Source organism: Orussus abietinus, unplaced genomic scaffold, assembly GCF_000612105.2.
Source record: "Orussus abietinus isolate OABI.00-Male unplaced genomic scaffold, Oabi_2.0 scaffold581, whole genome shotgun sequence".
Taxonomy (NCBI): domain Eukaryota; kingdom Metazoa; phylum Arthropoda; class Insecta; order Hymenoptera; family Orussidae; genus Orussus; species Orussus abietinus.
The window spans coordinates 1-16,317 of NW_019394724.1; the positions used below are offsets into that span (position 1 = coordinate 1).

General features: G+C 36.0%; 2 protein-coding genes across 2 annotated transcripts; both read left to right on the forward strand.

Annotated features, from left to right (window-relative positions):
- Positions 1-363: 363 nt before the first annotated feature.
- LOC111674080 (neprilysin-3-like) lies at positions 364-2,813 on the forward strand (the record flags this gene model as incomplete). Its single annotated transcript, XM_023433139.1, has 5 exons — positions 364-458; positions 538-614; positions 963-1,114; positions 2,052-2,213; positions 2,420-2,813. Coding segments are annotated over 5 exons (669 nt in total), but the record flags the coding sequence as incomplete, so codon positions are not given.
- Positions 2,814-9,427: 6,614 nt separating this feature from the next.
- On the forward strand, positions 9,428-15,512 carry LOC105698445 (neprilysin). Its single transcript, XM_012422715.1, has 18 exons — positions 9,428-9,561; positions 9,635-9,714; positions 9,782-9,943; positions 10,148-10,228; positions 10,301-10,506; positions 10,869-11,066; positions 11,648-11,755; positions 11,834-11,975; positions 12,056-12,173; positions 12,306-12,396; positions 12,465-12,641; positions 12,736-12,842; positions 12,920-12,975; positions 13,790-13,841; positions 13,922-13,998; positions 14,098-14,249; positions 14,541-14,702; positions 14,912-15,512. Exons 1-18 carry the CDS (start codon positions 9,497-9,499, stop codon positions 15,092-15,094), a joined length of 2,217 nt encoding a protein of 738 aa, XP_012278138.1. The 5' UTR covers positions 9,428-9,496; the 3' UTR covers positions 15,095-15,512.
- The last annotated feature ends 805 nt before the right edge of the window (positions 15,513-16,317 follow it).

The following is a 16,317-nucleotide window of genomic DNA, read 5'->3' on the forward strand; positions in this document are numbered from 1 at the left end:
TATATGCGCGTACGAATTAAAATCACATTTTTTCATACGAGTTGTAAACAAAACATGATATATATTAATTTTATGATATTTGACGATGAATTATGACAATGATGATGGCGATGATATAATAAAATAGGTGACAGTTAGCCTCAATGTAGTTCTGTTTTGTTACAAATATGTACTGCATATACACAGTAATATCAGGACAGTAACACAATGTAAGATAAGAGTAACAAAGTTACGCTACATTTATATAGATATGATAGTAACAAATGTCATGTAACTAGTTCGCTCTATGTTACATAACTGTTAGGTTATTATATTGTAACAAACGTTATGTTATATGTTAGCTTTAAGTTATGTAACTGTTAGGTTTGGTGTTCCGTGGGTACATGTAATTCTTGTTATGTTTCAGTCGTTTACGCACCTCTGTTAGCGCCTCCATTGTTTACTTCAGGACCATCTAAGTAAATATTTACTATAACGTTTGAGTGTCATGAAAATAATAAATATCGGAAGATAATCTCTACCATTTCATTACCGTAGAATTCTACAGCTATATAATTATGCCTCCGTTGGATATGTCGTAAGCCATGAAACTGGCCACGCCTTCGATGATGATGGTATGCAATATATTCAATTCAGTACATTTGAAGAATTTATTCAAAGCCAAATTGAACGAATCGGGAGGCTATTCACTCGGAAATCAGTGAAAACCATGTTCTACTGTAAGAACCGTTTGCCTTTGATTTCATATAATAAACAACAATGTGATTCGGTAACAAGTGACGATCGGTATTAAAATACTGAGAATATTTAAGTGATTTCCAACGTTTTCCCCTGATTTCTGTCTTCGATGTCCAGCTGATTTCCGTGTGATTTCGAGCATTAAAATCCATGATTTCCTGAGTGAATAACCGCTCGGAACGAATAATGCACGGCAATAATATTGTTAATAATATTTACCGCAGGGAGGTTTTTAAATGAACATCGTCAGAAAACTCCGTTGTGGTCAGTAAATACTAATGAGCGATTCGAGGAGAAGAAATCCTGTTTCGTTGAACAATTTAACAGTTACGACATCCCAGGAATAAGAAATGAAACTACTGGACAGCCTATTAAAGTAAGTAAAGTCTTTGTCCTTAATACATTAGTTTCTTCCGAATACCAGCCTGTCATTAGTCTTCACAATATTCCGTTGATTATAACTTCATACTTGTCGCGAATTCAATTTATTTCACGCCTAATTGAACTACCTAATGCTCTATTAAGAAACATGTATTCATAAATTAATATTTATGTCACTTTGGAGAGTTTTACTTAAGGTGAAGTGAAACCCCCTTCAAATCAGTCGATTCGAATACAACACTTCTTTTTAAGGGTATTAGACCAAACTATCCAAAACTTTGACACATCACTCCTGATCATCTAAGAATTGTCCTGACACATTCAAAATTTGGATGTTTTTTTTTTATTTCTTAACTCAACCCAGACCAGAACCAAAATGGCGTCGAGCTCTCATATTTCGATCAATAAATTATCGAAGGCTCGGATATGAGAATCGAAAGGGTCAGGACAATTTTACAACAATTTAGAACACTCTGGTAGTCGATAAACTCGCATTCGAACGGGATAAAGGCAAAAAAAATGTTGTATGCGCTTCTATGCTAAAACGATGGGAATACGAGGTCTCGGAGTGAAAGTTTAATTGACTTGGAAATCACAGATGGCGCAGGGGGTCCCTCTGCAGTCAATTAGGGCCCCAGAAAGCATGAATCCAGAGGATTTCTGGAGTTTTACTTCGATTTCTTGATATTTATTGTACGAAAACGGCAGGTGAAGTATGCCATTTGGTACAATATCCAATATAATTCGATACAGCTGTCAATATAAAAATGAACGTCGGCAACGTAGGCATTTAGAAAAATCTTCTTTATCGACGTCAATCAAGTTCCTCGACGTGTCTCACTTCACCTTAACCACGAGTGCTCGGAAAACTTAAGACTCAATTTGTAAACTATTTAGCATGTACATTTAAATGTAGATTGAATTCATCACAGGAAAATGGTGAGAGGACATTCAATGAAAATTTAGCCGACTCCATTGGATTGAGAGCGGCCTTTGCCGGTTTTCAGAAAGCCAGCCAAAATTTGCAATTGGAAAGACTTCCATATTTGGAGGAATATGACCATAATCAGCTGTTTTTCATCTCGTACGCCAATGTAAGTGATTTCCTATTAAAAAAAACTTCAGTCTTAACATGCTCAAATTCCAATGTTGCCAAACATCCAACCTGATATTATTTATTGATCATTGATTTGTTCTGGTTCAAAGTGACTTCAAAAGCTGAAGCAATTTCAATATCGTTGAATTACTTGTGGTAATTATTATTTATTTATTTACAAGTTACATTAATCATTTTTTTCAGCTTTGGTGCGAATACAAGAGCCAGAATTTTTTGAGAACTTCAGTTTTGAATAAGAATAGAGAACACAGTGAAAGCTGTTTGAGGACCAATGGTGTAGTTTCAAACATGGTGGAGTTTAGTAAAGCCTTCAAATGTAAACCGAACGACAAAATGAATCGGCCGCAGAAATGCAAATTGTGGTGATAATATAGTAGTGAAGTACCAAAAAGGGTTCTTCAGGTTTATTAAAACAGAATTCTCTCAAAATCTCTATTGCTACACGAATGTCTCCTAGAATAAAATTAATTTATGGATTTTTTTTCTCATATATTCAATATATCGATTTCAATTTCTCTAAAAAATGATTTATATTGGGTTATCGGATCAATACATTCGCTTTTTTGCCGTTCCCGAACCGCTGTTCGTGAGTGGACTTACCCGACAGCTAATATATAACAAATAAACATTCATAAATACATCTTATTATAAAGATAAATACGGACTTGGTTAGTGGTTGTGAAATTGTGCAGTTCGTATGAGAGAGAGTAACGACAACTAAGCGAGAAAATAGCGAACATAAAGCGAGAATAAGCGAAATTCAGGTTTTAGAAGAAAATAGAGGTGTTAAATAACAAAATAAAATAATAGGATAAGAAAAAAAGTGCAAATGTTTAGTGTAACAGAAATAAAAAGAAGATACGCGCGCGTAGAGATTAGAGAGGTTAGGCCGGCATTCAGAGCCACTCACAGCGGGTAAAACGGATAGGGATCAGTAAGGTAGGAAAATATGCGATGGCGGATAATGTAGGTAAAGAGAGAGAGAGATGAAAAATGAAATCTAAGAGAAATGATGGTAAGAAAGAAGCAGGAAAATCAAAAGTAGGCCAACCTACAAATGCCGAAAGACTAAAAAAAAAACGGTAAAGGCGCCACAGATAATTTTGTGGGTAGTAATGTGAAGAAAATACAGCAGGAAGACGCGACAAAGGAAGATGATGCGACAGAGGTGAATGTGGAGAACAACGCAGAGATAATGGAATGTTGAACGCGCTTATGGACGAAGTTAAGAGCAGCAAAGAAGAGACGAGAAGAGCTCGAGCAGAAACAAAGGAGGAAATAAAGGAATTAAGGAGTTTTCTTGAAGAAATAAAGAGTGCAACGGAGCAAAAGGAGATGGAGTTTAAAGTAGACAAGAAATTAGTAGAAGAGAAAGTAGAGAGAATAGAGAGAAAAATCGAAACTAATGTAAATGGAGAAGGCAACATATGGGAACAAAGAGAGGAAGATTTCGAGAGGCTAAAGAGAGGTCTAGAACTACACGAGAGAAAAGAAAGAAAAAGTAACCTGATGATTAAAGACATAGAGAAAGACGAAGTAAAAACCAAAGAACAAGTTGAGCAACTTTTCGGTGGAAAATGAGATACACAATGCAAGGTGAATTGGATAAAGGAGACAGAAAGAGAAGGTCAGAAACTCGTGATTGTTCGCTGCAACAGCTGGAAAGAGAAGCGAGAAGTTACGAAGAACAATGTAAGCTGAGAGGGACTAACCTTTTTATCGAACATGATCTCACGTGGGAGGAAAGAGATTATCTGCGAAAATTAAGATATGCAGCAGTCGCAGAAAAGAAGAAAGGAAAAAAGGTTAAAATTGTATTGAAAATTAAAATGAAGAATAAAGGCTGGTATATCGCAGATGGAAATATGCCGGGGGGTAAAGATGGAGAGTACACCTACGTAGGAAGCAGAAGAGCAACAGTTAATGACTACGTATTGTTGAATGCGGAAAGCCGTTTAGTTGCCGAAAAATTTACAGTAGAAGATAGAGTGGAGACGGACCACCAGCCGTTATGCCTCAATTGGAAAAGTAAAGTACAGGAAGAAACGAAAGAGAAAGAAGGACAAAGAAAATCAGTTATCAAGTATGAAAAGGAAAGCATACAATTTTTTAAGGAAGAATCTGAAAGGATCGTATATGTAGAAAATAATATCCAGGCAGCATGGGAAGAGTTAGAAAATAAAATGAAAAAGTGTCTGGACATAAGAGAGATAACGCTGAAAGAAAAAGAAATCGACAGTTCGGGTTGGTGGGACCGCCAATGTAGATCGGAGAAAAGAAAGGTAAGGAAGAACTACAGAAGATGGAAAATGGGAAAAGCGTCAAAAGAAGAATACCTTGAGAAGAAAAAAGCTTTGCATAGAGCAAAGAGAGAAAAAGAAAGAAAAGGAGTTAGAGGAAATCAAGAATGTCAGAAACGAAAGTTAACTGTGGCAATACATTAATAAATGAAGGAAAAAGAAAAAAGAAGGAGGAAAGTCTATAAGTAAAGAGAAATGGAGGACACACTTCATGACATTATTAGATGGAACGGACGAGAAGCCAGATGGAGGAAAAAGGGAATTAATAGATACCGAAGAGGATCTAGAAGAACTGATGAAAAGAGAAATCGTCGTAAATAAAAAAAAAACATTAAAGGAATAAAATATGAATAAAATTGAATAGAATGGAATGTCCAGATTGGGATGCCGATCAACACTTGGTTTGGTGTTACGAACGACTGAATTCGTCATATCATCGGTAACAAGCGAATTTAAGAACGAATCGACCGTTTCTAACCGCCTGAGAAGTTTAACCCGCAATGAAAAGAAACTCTTCAAGTGATTGCAGGTTGAGAGGAGACATGTTCTCAGCTGTGAATGTATTTCTCGAAGAAGCGGCCGCGACTTAGAAATTGATCTCTATCGAGATCAGCCAAACTGCTATCAACAGAAAGAAGAATGAATTTATTGAAAGCGAAAACATTCTAGATGATGCTTTCAAGACTAAATAGAAAAGCCATCCACCTGAGGAAGAAAGAACTTGAAGACGAAAACGTTCTCGAGGATGCCTTCAAGACGAAAGAAACACTAATCCTCAGGTAGGAGAAAGTTATAGGCGAATCATTAAGAAAATTAGGAGAAGAAAGAGTGACTTCTGGACGCCTGAGGGTAGTGTCTTGCAAGCGAAAACGTTCTCTAAGATGCTTACAACACGAAATCATTCTCGACCTCAGGCGGGAAAACAAATCTACCAAATTCACCCAAACCTCTCTCAGTGAATTGAATGCTAGGTCCTCTCAGCCGATAGTGGACGTCAGGTAGATCCGCTCACGTCAGGTAGGCCTGCTCGTAGCCTCAGATCTGGTCCACTCACTCGCCTCTCGATCTTCACGATGAAGAAAACTGCGTAGCTGTGATGAACTTTTGAAAATTGCAGAGATGCGCACTCACTCCCTTGCAGAACGGAACTGTCCGCCTCAACCGCTCTCGGTAAGCAGATATGGGGAGAAAGGAGAGGCATGCCCCGAAAAAGAAAACGTGAATTTCCAACAGTCCCTATCCACAAAAAGGGGGATGAGGAACAAGCTGTTAACTATAGGGGAATATTCTTACTATACTATACTAGACTAGACTACACTATACTAGACTTACTATACTATAATATACTAGACGTAGCTTATCAAATTTACGCAGGAGCTCTAAACGAACTGTTATTAGCAGAAATAGAAGAGAAAGAATTACTACCAGATACACAGGCGGGGCTTAGAAAGAACAAAGGTACTATGGATAACGTACATATATATCTTACAATACGTGGTAGATCGTGAGATTGAAAAGGAAGGAGGTAAAGTAGCAGCCTTTTTCATATACCTAAAAGTAGCGTTCGATAAAGTCAACAGGAAATTGCTATGGGAAAAAGAGGAGTACGAAGAGGGCTCCTCGAAAGAATGAAGGAACAAGTAATGTAATAAGAGTAGGAAATGGAGCAACAGAAGAATTCTGGACGAGAGAGAGGAGCTACGACAAGGGTGTGTGCTGAGCCCAACCCTGTTTACAAGTCTGATTGCAGATATTGAAGAAGAATTACTAAAGGAGCAGAGCAGAGGCCTGGTGGTAGGGAAAAAAAAATTCTGTTCATTCTCATACGCAGACACCGCGATGTTGGCTAACAAAGAAGAGGAACTGGTGCAATTGATTAGTAGATTGGAGAAATACTTCGATAAAAAGCGGCTGGTGCTCAACGTGGATAAATAAAAACTACTAGTATTTAGAAAATGAGGAGGCAGAGAGCGAAAAACGGAATGGAATTCGAAAGGAAAAAAGATAGAATCAGTTAAGGAGTTTGTTTATTTAGGAGTTAAGTTCCAAAAAACGGTAACTGATCCAAACACATTAGAGATAGGGTAGAATAAGCAAATGTCGTAATGCGACAAGTATGGGGTAGAGGAGAGCATTTGTTCAGAAATGATTTTAAAAGAAAAATGATTTTATTTGACCGTCTGGTGTCTAGTGTGCTTCTATACGGTGCCGAAGTGTTTGGATGGAAGGAAAGACAAGAAATTGAAGCTATCCAAGTAAAATATATTAAGTAGTGCCTAGGTTTAGATAGATGTACGCCAAGTTATGTAGTTTTAAACGAAGTGAAAAGAGAAAAGATTAGAGTTAAGACCGGAAGAAGAGCGATTAAATTTGAAGAAAATATAAGGTTGGCAAAAGAGAAATGAATTGCGAAAGAATGACTAAGAGAGAAAGATAGTGATAGAGTAGAATCCAGATGCTGCAAAGGAACAGCAGACTGTTACCAAAGAAAAGGGTACAATTTAGTAGGATCTAGGGAGTTAGCGGTTAACGGATGCAAAGTATCTTAGATAATCTACCAAAGAGACAAAGAGGTACAAGGACAAGAACAAAATAACAAAATTCAAGAACCTAGATATAACGTAAACTACAAGCATATTAGAACGGTAGGACGGCCGGAGTATTTAGAGAAGATAGGGAAGGGGAGAAGTCAGAGGTTACAGGCGAGACTAGGTGTGGATGTGTAGAAGAATGGAATAGGAAAGTATTGGATGAATGAAGAAAGCAGGGAATGCATGTTGTGTAAGGATGGATATGATACTTTGAAACATTGGTTAGAAGAATGCCGAGGAAGAGAAAGAGCTAATTGTAGGTTTGAAGAGATATTAGAAGGAAGCATAAATGGAAAAGCAATAGAATGGTTAAGAGAAGTAGAAAAAAAGAAGAGACAAGCAAAGGATGAGGGTATGAATGTGGAGTGTGAGTGATGGTAGTGTATGTATGTATGTATATATGTGTGTTAAGGAAATATTGTAAGCCAAGTCCATTTCATAACCGATGTAGCGTTCTTTTTCTTGTGTGTGGTAACAAATATTAAGTTTCATATTTTAAATGTCTCTTAACATATCGAAATTAAATGATGGCGCTCGACAAATTAAACTAATACGTGGTAGGGTCGCAAAGAAAAAATGAAATCGGGCTATCGCGATATAAAAATGCTCTACATAAATCCTAATGCTTCAGATCGCAATATGTGGTGAAATATAGATCGATAGATTCGACTGGCCTCAATTCAGGATATTCGATGTAATCGGTGCAGGCGATCGGTTGGAAGGCCGTCGGAGGAAGTTGAAGGGCGGTCCGTCAATGAGCGGTAACAAACGTCGCCCAATTCTTGCTCTAATTTTGGATCCTTGGATCGTGAAGTCCTCCTTCCTGATGCGTCCTGGACGAAGGTTGCGGGTCGAGAGAGCGAGCGCTGGCCTTCCGATCCCACCCAACTTGTCGCACCAGATAGATTACGCGAACAACCCGGTAGAGGCCTCACAAATCGGTTACAGGCGATTGCGCGAATATTCAAAAAACGAAAATACCGCTATACCGAGAAGGCCGAAATTAATAAATCTATCTATCTATAAAGATAAATACTTGGAAATCTATGGTAGTTAGTATATAATGCATCTGTACGTAATAAAGATTTCGTCTTGACCTTAAATATTAGGGGTACCCATAAGTAATCAATTATTTTGAAAGGGGTGTTTTAGACATCAAAAAAATTGATTACCTATGGGTGCCCCTAATATGATTATTCTGTAGTTTTAAGCGATTTTCTTCTTAAGTCAGTCTTAGGACATTATAGGTATCGGACTATTGCCGAAAACCCAAAATGTGGTGTACCTATTCCATTTTTCCCCACGCAGTATAATCGTAAAAAACATTATAACTAAAATACTACGCCAAATGAAGTCTTTAAAACATTTAAAAATATCAGTTTTACTAATAATTTGATATATATAGGAAAAGAAAATAATATACTTGTAATAAAAACATTTCAATTTACGTCCTTTAGTATCGTACAAATAAATATGAAAGGTAGGTGAGTAAATATTTGTAGTAAACAAGTATTTCATTTAGTACAACCTTTTTTTTCACATAAGGACCCGTCCAATTACGTCCCGTCCGGTTAATGATCACTAAACAAATTAATAATGTTCATGAGTGATGCAACGTTGTCCCACTATTTTACATCTCACTTCAATTCGTCCTATTCGAGGGAATATTCACTGAGGAAATAGTGGATTTTAACGCTCAAAATCATGTGGAAATCAGAAGCGGAAATCATTGGAAATCGTTGGAAACCATTGCATATCACCGAAACACTGTCACAATTCTAAGGTCGTCCGCTGCTTGTTACCGAATCGTATTGTTATTTATTATATGAAATCAAAGGAAATCGGGCGTCAAAGAAGGAAATCGTTCTCACTGATTTCCGAGTGAGCAGCCCCTCTGTCCCACGTCCCCTATATCTGTAAACTATTACGTACAGATTAAGTACAGAAAACCTTTTGATTTTTTGTAAATTCACAACTTCAATTATTTTTTATATAGTATGCACGGTGTATTAGATTGTGACGGCCGAACAACTTTCTCGGTTTCTATACAAGCTTGAAATAAACCGGCATGTTATACGTCGTGTATCACATGTCACGTGTCGCACGCACGAAGTAAAACGAAAGTACTCTAATGAAATAAAATATACGGGCAAAAAAGGCACGATCTCCTCGTTTAGGCCTTAATCACGACTTTTCCTTTGAAGTTCTTATCACGGGAACTGCTAATAACTAAAACATGACTTTCCTAGCGTTTAAGGTAAAAACGTACGTATTTTTATGTATAAAACGGTACAAATAACTCTGAGATAGTTTCGCGTTTCAACGTAGGAAACACAGGAAAGGATATATATGCATATGAATATATAGAAATGGCATTGGCTTCCCTTATATTTTGCAAGGACACAAGAATTGGTATATCCAATTTCATTTTCTTGTACGTATCATGTAATCAAATTATACCTCTGAAACCTAACTATTGATGTCAATATTTCATCAATGACTTTTAGAACACATTTGATCCTACTGATAGCGCCTAATATTGCGACAAACGTTCTTTTGTGCAAAGAGGACGACTGCAAGCAGCTCGGTAAACCGATTACTAATTGCAATTGACCTGTCAGTTTGAATTAAGATTAGCATCTGATTTTTATTAGGAAGGGATATCAAGGAAAGTATGAATCCCACAGTGAATCCATGCGATGATTTTTATGAATTTGTTTGCGGAAATTGGAGAAACGGATTTCCTGACATCACCAATAAATCTTCTTTCAATCTATTGGATAGAGCCCTGCAGGTGGCAAACGAACGACTTAAAGGTAATATCCAATTAAAATGAAATTGGTATTAAAGCTTCTACAGAAACGCAGAAGTATTATTATTTTTAAAGTCCTTGTAAAATGTTTAGCTTTTTACGCAAATAGAAATCCTTATTTGGATCGTCCTTTCCATGCAAATACGTGCTTAATATAACTAAGTAATCGGTAATAACCTTTAATTATTGTATCATATTCCTTTAACAGAAATTATAGAAGAGCAGCCGAGTAATGATATTGATTCCTTGATGAAAGCAAAAGAGTGGCACAAGATCTGTGTAGACGATGGTAAAATATTCATATTTTCGACATATTTCTGAACGATATTCACAAATAACGACTGCATATTCTTCTTCACAGTAACATTGAGCCAGAAAGAAGTTAAGCCGATTGAAGAAATTCTGAAAGATCTGGGTGGATGGCCAACTATACTACCACATTGGGATCGCCGTGACTGGCAAGACATTAACAATCAATATACAATTACATCAGCTGGGGAATCGCCTTTCTATAAAATAGATACGATACCTGACCTAGAATCTGACCCCCAACGAGTAATATTAGAGGTAAGTAGCTTAAAATCGGGGAAAATAAATTGCATAACACCGTTTTCCCGCTACGCAGAAATAATTAAATCTGAATAATAGAAGTCTTCGTCTTTTTAATTGAATAAAATTGCGAGTCGGGGTATGTAACTATCCGGGAAAGTTAATCGCACAAAAATTTCTCAATGTAGTTTCCGCAAGTTTTTTAATTCAGAAAGTCGTTAAATACTACCTTCGACGACTTCTATCATTTTCTGCTCTACAGGATTTTGCATCTGCACGCATTTTTTACAGTAGAATTAATATCCTCACAAGTTTCTCTCTCCATATTAAAGAGCATCCGTACATTTTTTAATCTAACCGAGGGAATTAAATCTTTACAGCTGTCCCCGCCGACATTTTTGATACCCACGAATGTTTTATTGGATCCCAATACCAATGATAAGAAATTTAATGCTTATGTCGACTTCTTCAGAAAAATTGTGGACGTTTTTCTGCAATCCAGTAATATCCACGTTGACCCAAATGTGATAATAACAGATCTCGTCGAAATGTTGGTCCTAGAAATGTACCTAACTGAGGTACTTTAATTATGAATTCTGATCCAATACTCTCATTTTTTTAAGATGAACACACACACACACAGGTAGCCCTCCTACAGCACGGAATCCTATAAAACTGTTTCGCTCTAACACGATAAGAAAATTAGAAAACCTTTGTACAACACTGTACTCCTACAACACTGGATAACATGATTTATGTTTAATATATTTAAAATCTAAATTACCTTAAAATAATGGCGGGAAAGAATAATAAACCATAGTGCCTTTACATGAAAATAATATTTCTTGTTTTTTTTTTGTCGTTTTGTGTTATACATTAATCAAAATTAAGTTTCTTATATGGAATTAGAAAAAAAATTTGTTTTTAATAGGTTTTCGAAACGTAATCCCCCCTTTTTGTACTGGCTCTGAGTCTCATATAACACGTTTTCACATAACACGGCATTTTCTAGGAACCTATCTACCGTGTTACAGGAAGGTTACCTGTATATATTATTCTCTATCATTAGAAATACAAAAACTGAGTCGACTTTACGATTTGTAAATGTCTTATTTTGAATGTAACATGTTATTATATTAACATCTTGAAAATTTGATAGGCTGCTAAAGATGATAAACCAGCAGACTCGGCCCTATCAATCAGGTTAACTATCTCTGAATTGCAGTATCGATACAATGAGATAAATGGCAATAACCCTAAATCTCAGGTAAGGTAACAATAGATTACTCGTTAGTAATCTATTGTTAAAATTCTTTGAATTAATTTTCATCCAATTATTTGTCAGATCAACTGGCTTGACGTTCTCCGAAATGCGGTAGGAATCGTTGGGGCACAAATTAACGAATGGGAAGAAGTGGAAGTAATCAATATTGATTATTTCGACAAACTTCCTATCATTTTATATTTCACGAATGAACGAGCCATCGGTAACAAGTTTGAAAATTCAATTATTGTATGAAATTCATTTATTGATGTAACATTACTAATCTCGATCTCTTACCCACAGTGAACCACATTCATTGGCAATTTGTTTCTCACTGGATACGTTACACGACTCCGACATTGAGAGAGCTCTTTCAAAAGTTCACTAATGAAATGACTTCTAACACCGAAATTGTACCGAGGTCTCAGATTCATTCCATTTATTGATAATTTTGTTATAATACTATGGTGTTTTATTTCTTTAAGAAATAATTTTATATTATAAAGCTATGATGTAATTTCCTACATCGATTTTTACAATTATCTTGGTTTAGGTGGTTGGAGTGCATTAAATTAAACCCCTTTGACCGGGCAATTACATACGAATATTTAAGAAAGTATGTGCCAGATGCAAATAAAGAGACTGTAAGTTTCTACATTTATTTAATCATTTTATCATTTATCTTATAAATTTATTATTTCAAATATTCCAGTTTGAGCACATACTAAATGATACTAAGTTTGCCCTGGGCCAGCAGATATCAAATGCCAACTGGATGGATGAACAATCGAAGAATGCATCATGGACAAAATTAATGTCAATTGTTGCAATGCTAGAAGGTCCACCAATGTATCGAAACCCCATTGAAATCGATGAATTTTACTCGCAGGTAATGATTACTTTCCAATTTTCCATTCGTTTATTTACTCGATTACTGAACCGGAATATTAATTTGTCTGCTCTTCTGATTTCTTCTTGACCAGTTGCCCGTCGTACCTGACAGTTTTTTCGAAAATGTAAAGAATCAGAGGTATGGTACTTTTACAAGAACTTTACAAATGAATGTAGATGAGCATCTAGAAGATGACGAGTAAGCTAATTCACAATGCCGAATTTTCTAAATATTGGGCGTTGTTTAATTCTGAATATTTCATTTCGATATTCTAGATGGCACGACATGTCCGTAGGGGATTCCCTATACTTCGTTGATATAAATACATTATGTAGGTAACTCAGCTAATAATTTCGGTTTAAAAACTTTACATAAAGATGTACACTAAGCGAAAAATTTACTTTGGAAGAATCGTCAGTGTTATAACCCAAATGGTGTCAAATTATTATCAAGCAAAAATTATTCTTGCGGCTAGAATTTCACGGGAGAAAATGGTCTTAAGTATTGACTATATCAATGAAAGTTACTTTACTTTCTGGATCAACTGTTCTATTTAACTCAAATAACTTGATACTTGATCAGAACCGTTATTAATAATGTATAGATTTTTTTTTTAAATTGATGCAAGAACGGGTTCACGAATAACCGTTAGAGGTTTGAGAAAAAATATCAAACATACTGATTTCTATTAAATTTGAGTTCGTAACAACGCTGATATTACTTCTTTCAGTCGTTCATTCCTGTGAATCAACTTTTCATTCTAACACGTTTATTCGCAAAAAATTGAATGATAATAAGTCAAACAAACTTAGTGAAGCTGAGCTTTAGAAAATTAAGTATTTTTAAAATCTGCTTTCAATTTATTTAATCAATCCTTCAACTTATTTTGTTGATATTACCCAGTAAAAATCCATTCGACACAAGAATTTTTTTTTAGAAAGTAATTTTCTCGCTCAATGTAATAAAAAATTAAATTATCCTCAAAGAATAAAAAATTCCTATGATCATTATGCATTACTAGAACACATAAAATGTGTTAAACGTCTAGTCGACGAAAATTCAGATGTAACGAAAAGCTTTTATTTCCTTTCCATCAATGTACATGAAAAAATGGTCATTGAATGTTCGTAATTCTTTTATTTCAGATTTTTTCATACCGTTGTTGACAAATCCAATGTTTATCTCCGGATCATCTAAGTAAGTAGTATAAGATTTGAATGTAATACAAAAAATAAATGTCGAAAAATAATCACTACCATCTTCGACACGTTGCGCAGCATTGTACAACTGTACAATTATGGTTTTGTTGGATCTGCCATAGCCCATGAATTCGGATACGTCTTTGACGATACTGGTAAGCGATATACTTGGCTCGATACCTTTGAAGAATTTCTCCTAATCAAAATCGAATGGAAATTTCACAGCAATAATATTGTAATAATATTTATCGCAGGAAGATATTTCAATGAAAATGGCCAAGAAGCCCCACTATGGTCACTAGCCACTAACGAGCAATTCAAAAAGATACGATCTTGTTTTGTTGAACAATTTAACAATTACGATATTCCAGGAATAAGAAATGAGGCTACCGGACAACCTATTAAAGTAAGCAAAAGCTTCGTCCTTAATGCATTAGTTTCTTCTGAATAACGACCTATCAGTAATCTTTACAATATTCCGTCGTTTATGATTGCAAACTGTCCGCGAACGAAAATTATTTGACGACTAATTGAACTGTTTAATGTCATTAAGTAACGGATATTCATAAATTAAAATTTTTATCCCTTTGGAAAGTTTTACTTAACAGTGAGTACTTGAAAAACTCAAGGAAGGCTCCATTTGTAAAATATTTAGCATGCTTCAGTTACATTTAAATATAGAATGAATTCATCATAGGAAGATGGCGAGAAGACATTCAACGAAAATTTGGCCGACGCCATCGGTTTGAGAGCGGCCTTTGCCGCTTTTCAAGAAAAAAGCAAAAATTTGCAATTAGAAAGACTTCCAAATTTAGAGAAATACGACAATAATCAGCTATTCTTCATATCGTACGCCAATGTGAGTAATTTCTCGGTGAAAAGTACTTTAGTCTTAAATGATGCTCAGCTTCCAAGGAGCAGATCCAACAATCTGTTACGACTATTTGATCGCTCACTTGTCTCGAAATGAAAATGCTCCTGTAAACCGAAGCAAGGTTAACATCGTCAACCAAATAATGGAATTTATTTCTTTAAAAATTACATACTCTCAATAATTATTCTTTCCAGCGTTTGTGCGATTACAAAAAGCCGGATGAATTGAAAGATTTTTATTCGAGAAAGGACAGACAGCACAGCATAAATTCGTTAAGGGTAAATGCTGAACTTTCAAATATGGAAGCCTTCAGTCAAGTTTTCAAATGTCAGCAGTACGACAAAATGAATCAACAATCCAAATGCAATTTGTGGTAATACTATATATTTGCGTAGCACAGAAAAGGATTTTTCAGGTTTATTAAAGCAGTTATGACTCCCTTCGAATATACGAATAAATGGTACAAATGATGCTGCTTATTCGTGGATAACCAAATGAAGCTTCTACGATTATCTCAACATAATGTAAAATAAAGTCCCTGGTATGAGTCTATTTATTTAAACGGGCTAATCTCTAAAAAGACTGAATTTTCGGAGATTATTATGTGATTTCCACTATTCTACAGAATATATCTCGACGAAGGTTTAGGATTATCGATATTATAGGAAACATTAATCTATGAGAAGAGGAAGCCGATTTTAGTAAAACAAGTAAACGAAGAAATTGCCGTGCGACCATCTTCTTGGCTTACGCTACCTAAATCGTTAAATATATATCGAAACAATGTGAAAGTAATTAAGGTGACGCCAAATGATCCTTGCCTGTTCTTTTCGATGAATCATTAATCTATGATAAGATAAAGCCGATCAATGATGATTTCAGTGAAGCAAGTCGATGAACCAGCAGCCGTGAGGGCCTTTTTAACTCTTGTTCCAAGCTGAGGAGGAAAGCTAGTATACATAGAACAAATAGCACAAATGTTGCTTATTCGTGGATAAATAAGTGCTGCAGAAATACTTACATTTATGCAGGGTGACCAATTTAAAACTGAACGTTTGAATATCCGCCTTGTTTTTGAAGATACCCGATCGGACCAGTTCTCGTTCTGTCACCGTTCTGTTAAACCCAGTCAGAGCCATGTTCAAGCATAGGGAGTGAGCGGTCTATTTATTATATGTCCATGGTACTACATTATAATCTCGAAGAACGAGGCGTGAAATGTAATTGTAGTACAAGCATTCAAATTCGGTCTGAGCTGGAGCGAGTTCACTCACCGCGTTCTGAAGGGCGTCATGATTCTCCTGGTTGTTCGCCGTCTATCTTGAGGCTAGTCTTCGTGATCTGCTCTCCCTCTTGCTAATGGCGATCGCTCCTTCCACATAGCTCCCACTGCTGCTTCTCCATCTTCATACTGCATCGATACCACACATTTCACTCTCTTCCTCCCTCTTCTTCTTCTGCGCGTCAACCAGGAACAATCGTCTTTCGCGTACTGAAAACGATTTGTTTTCCTGAAATCACTCCCGTTTGCATTTCTTCGACAACTGTTCCACCCTACTTGCGACTATTGTTCCGTATGTAGGAGGTGAAATTACCGAAG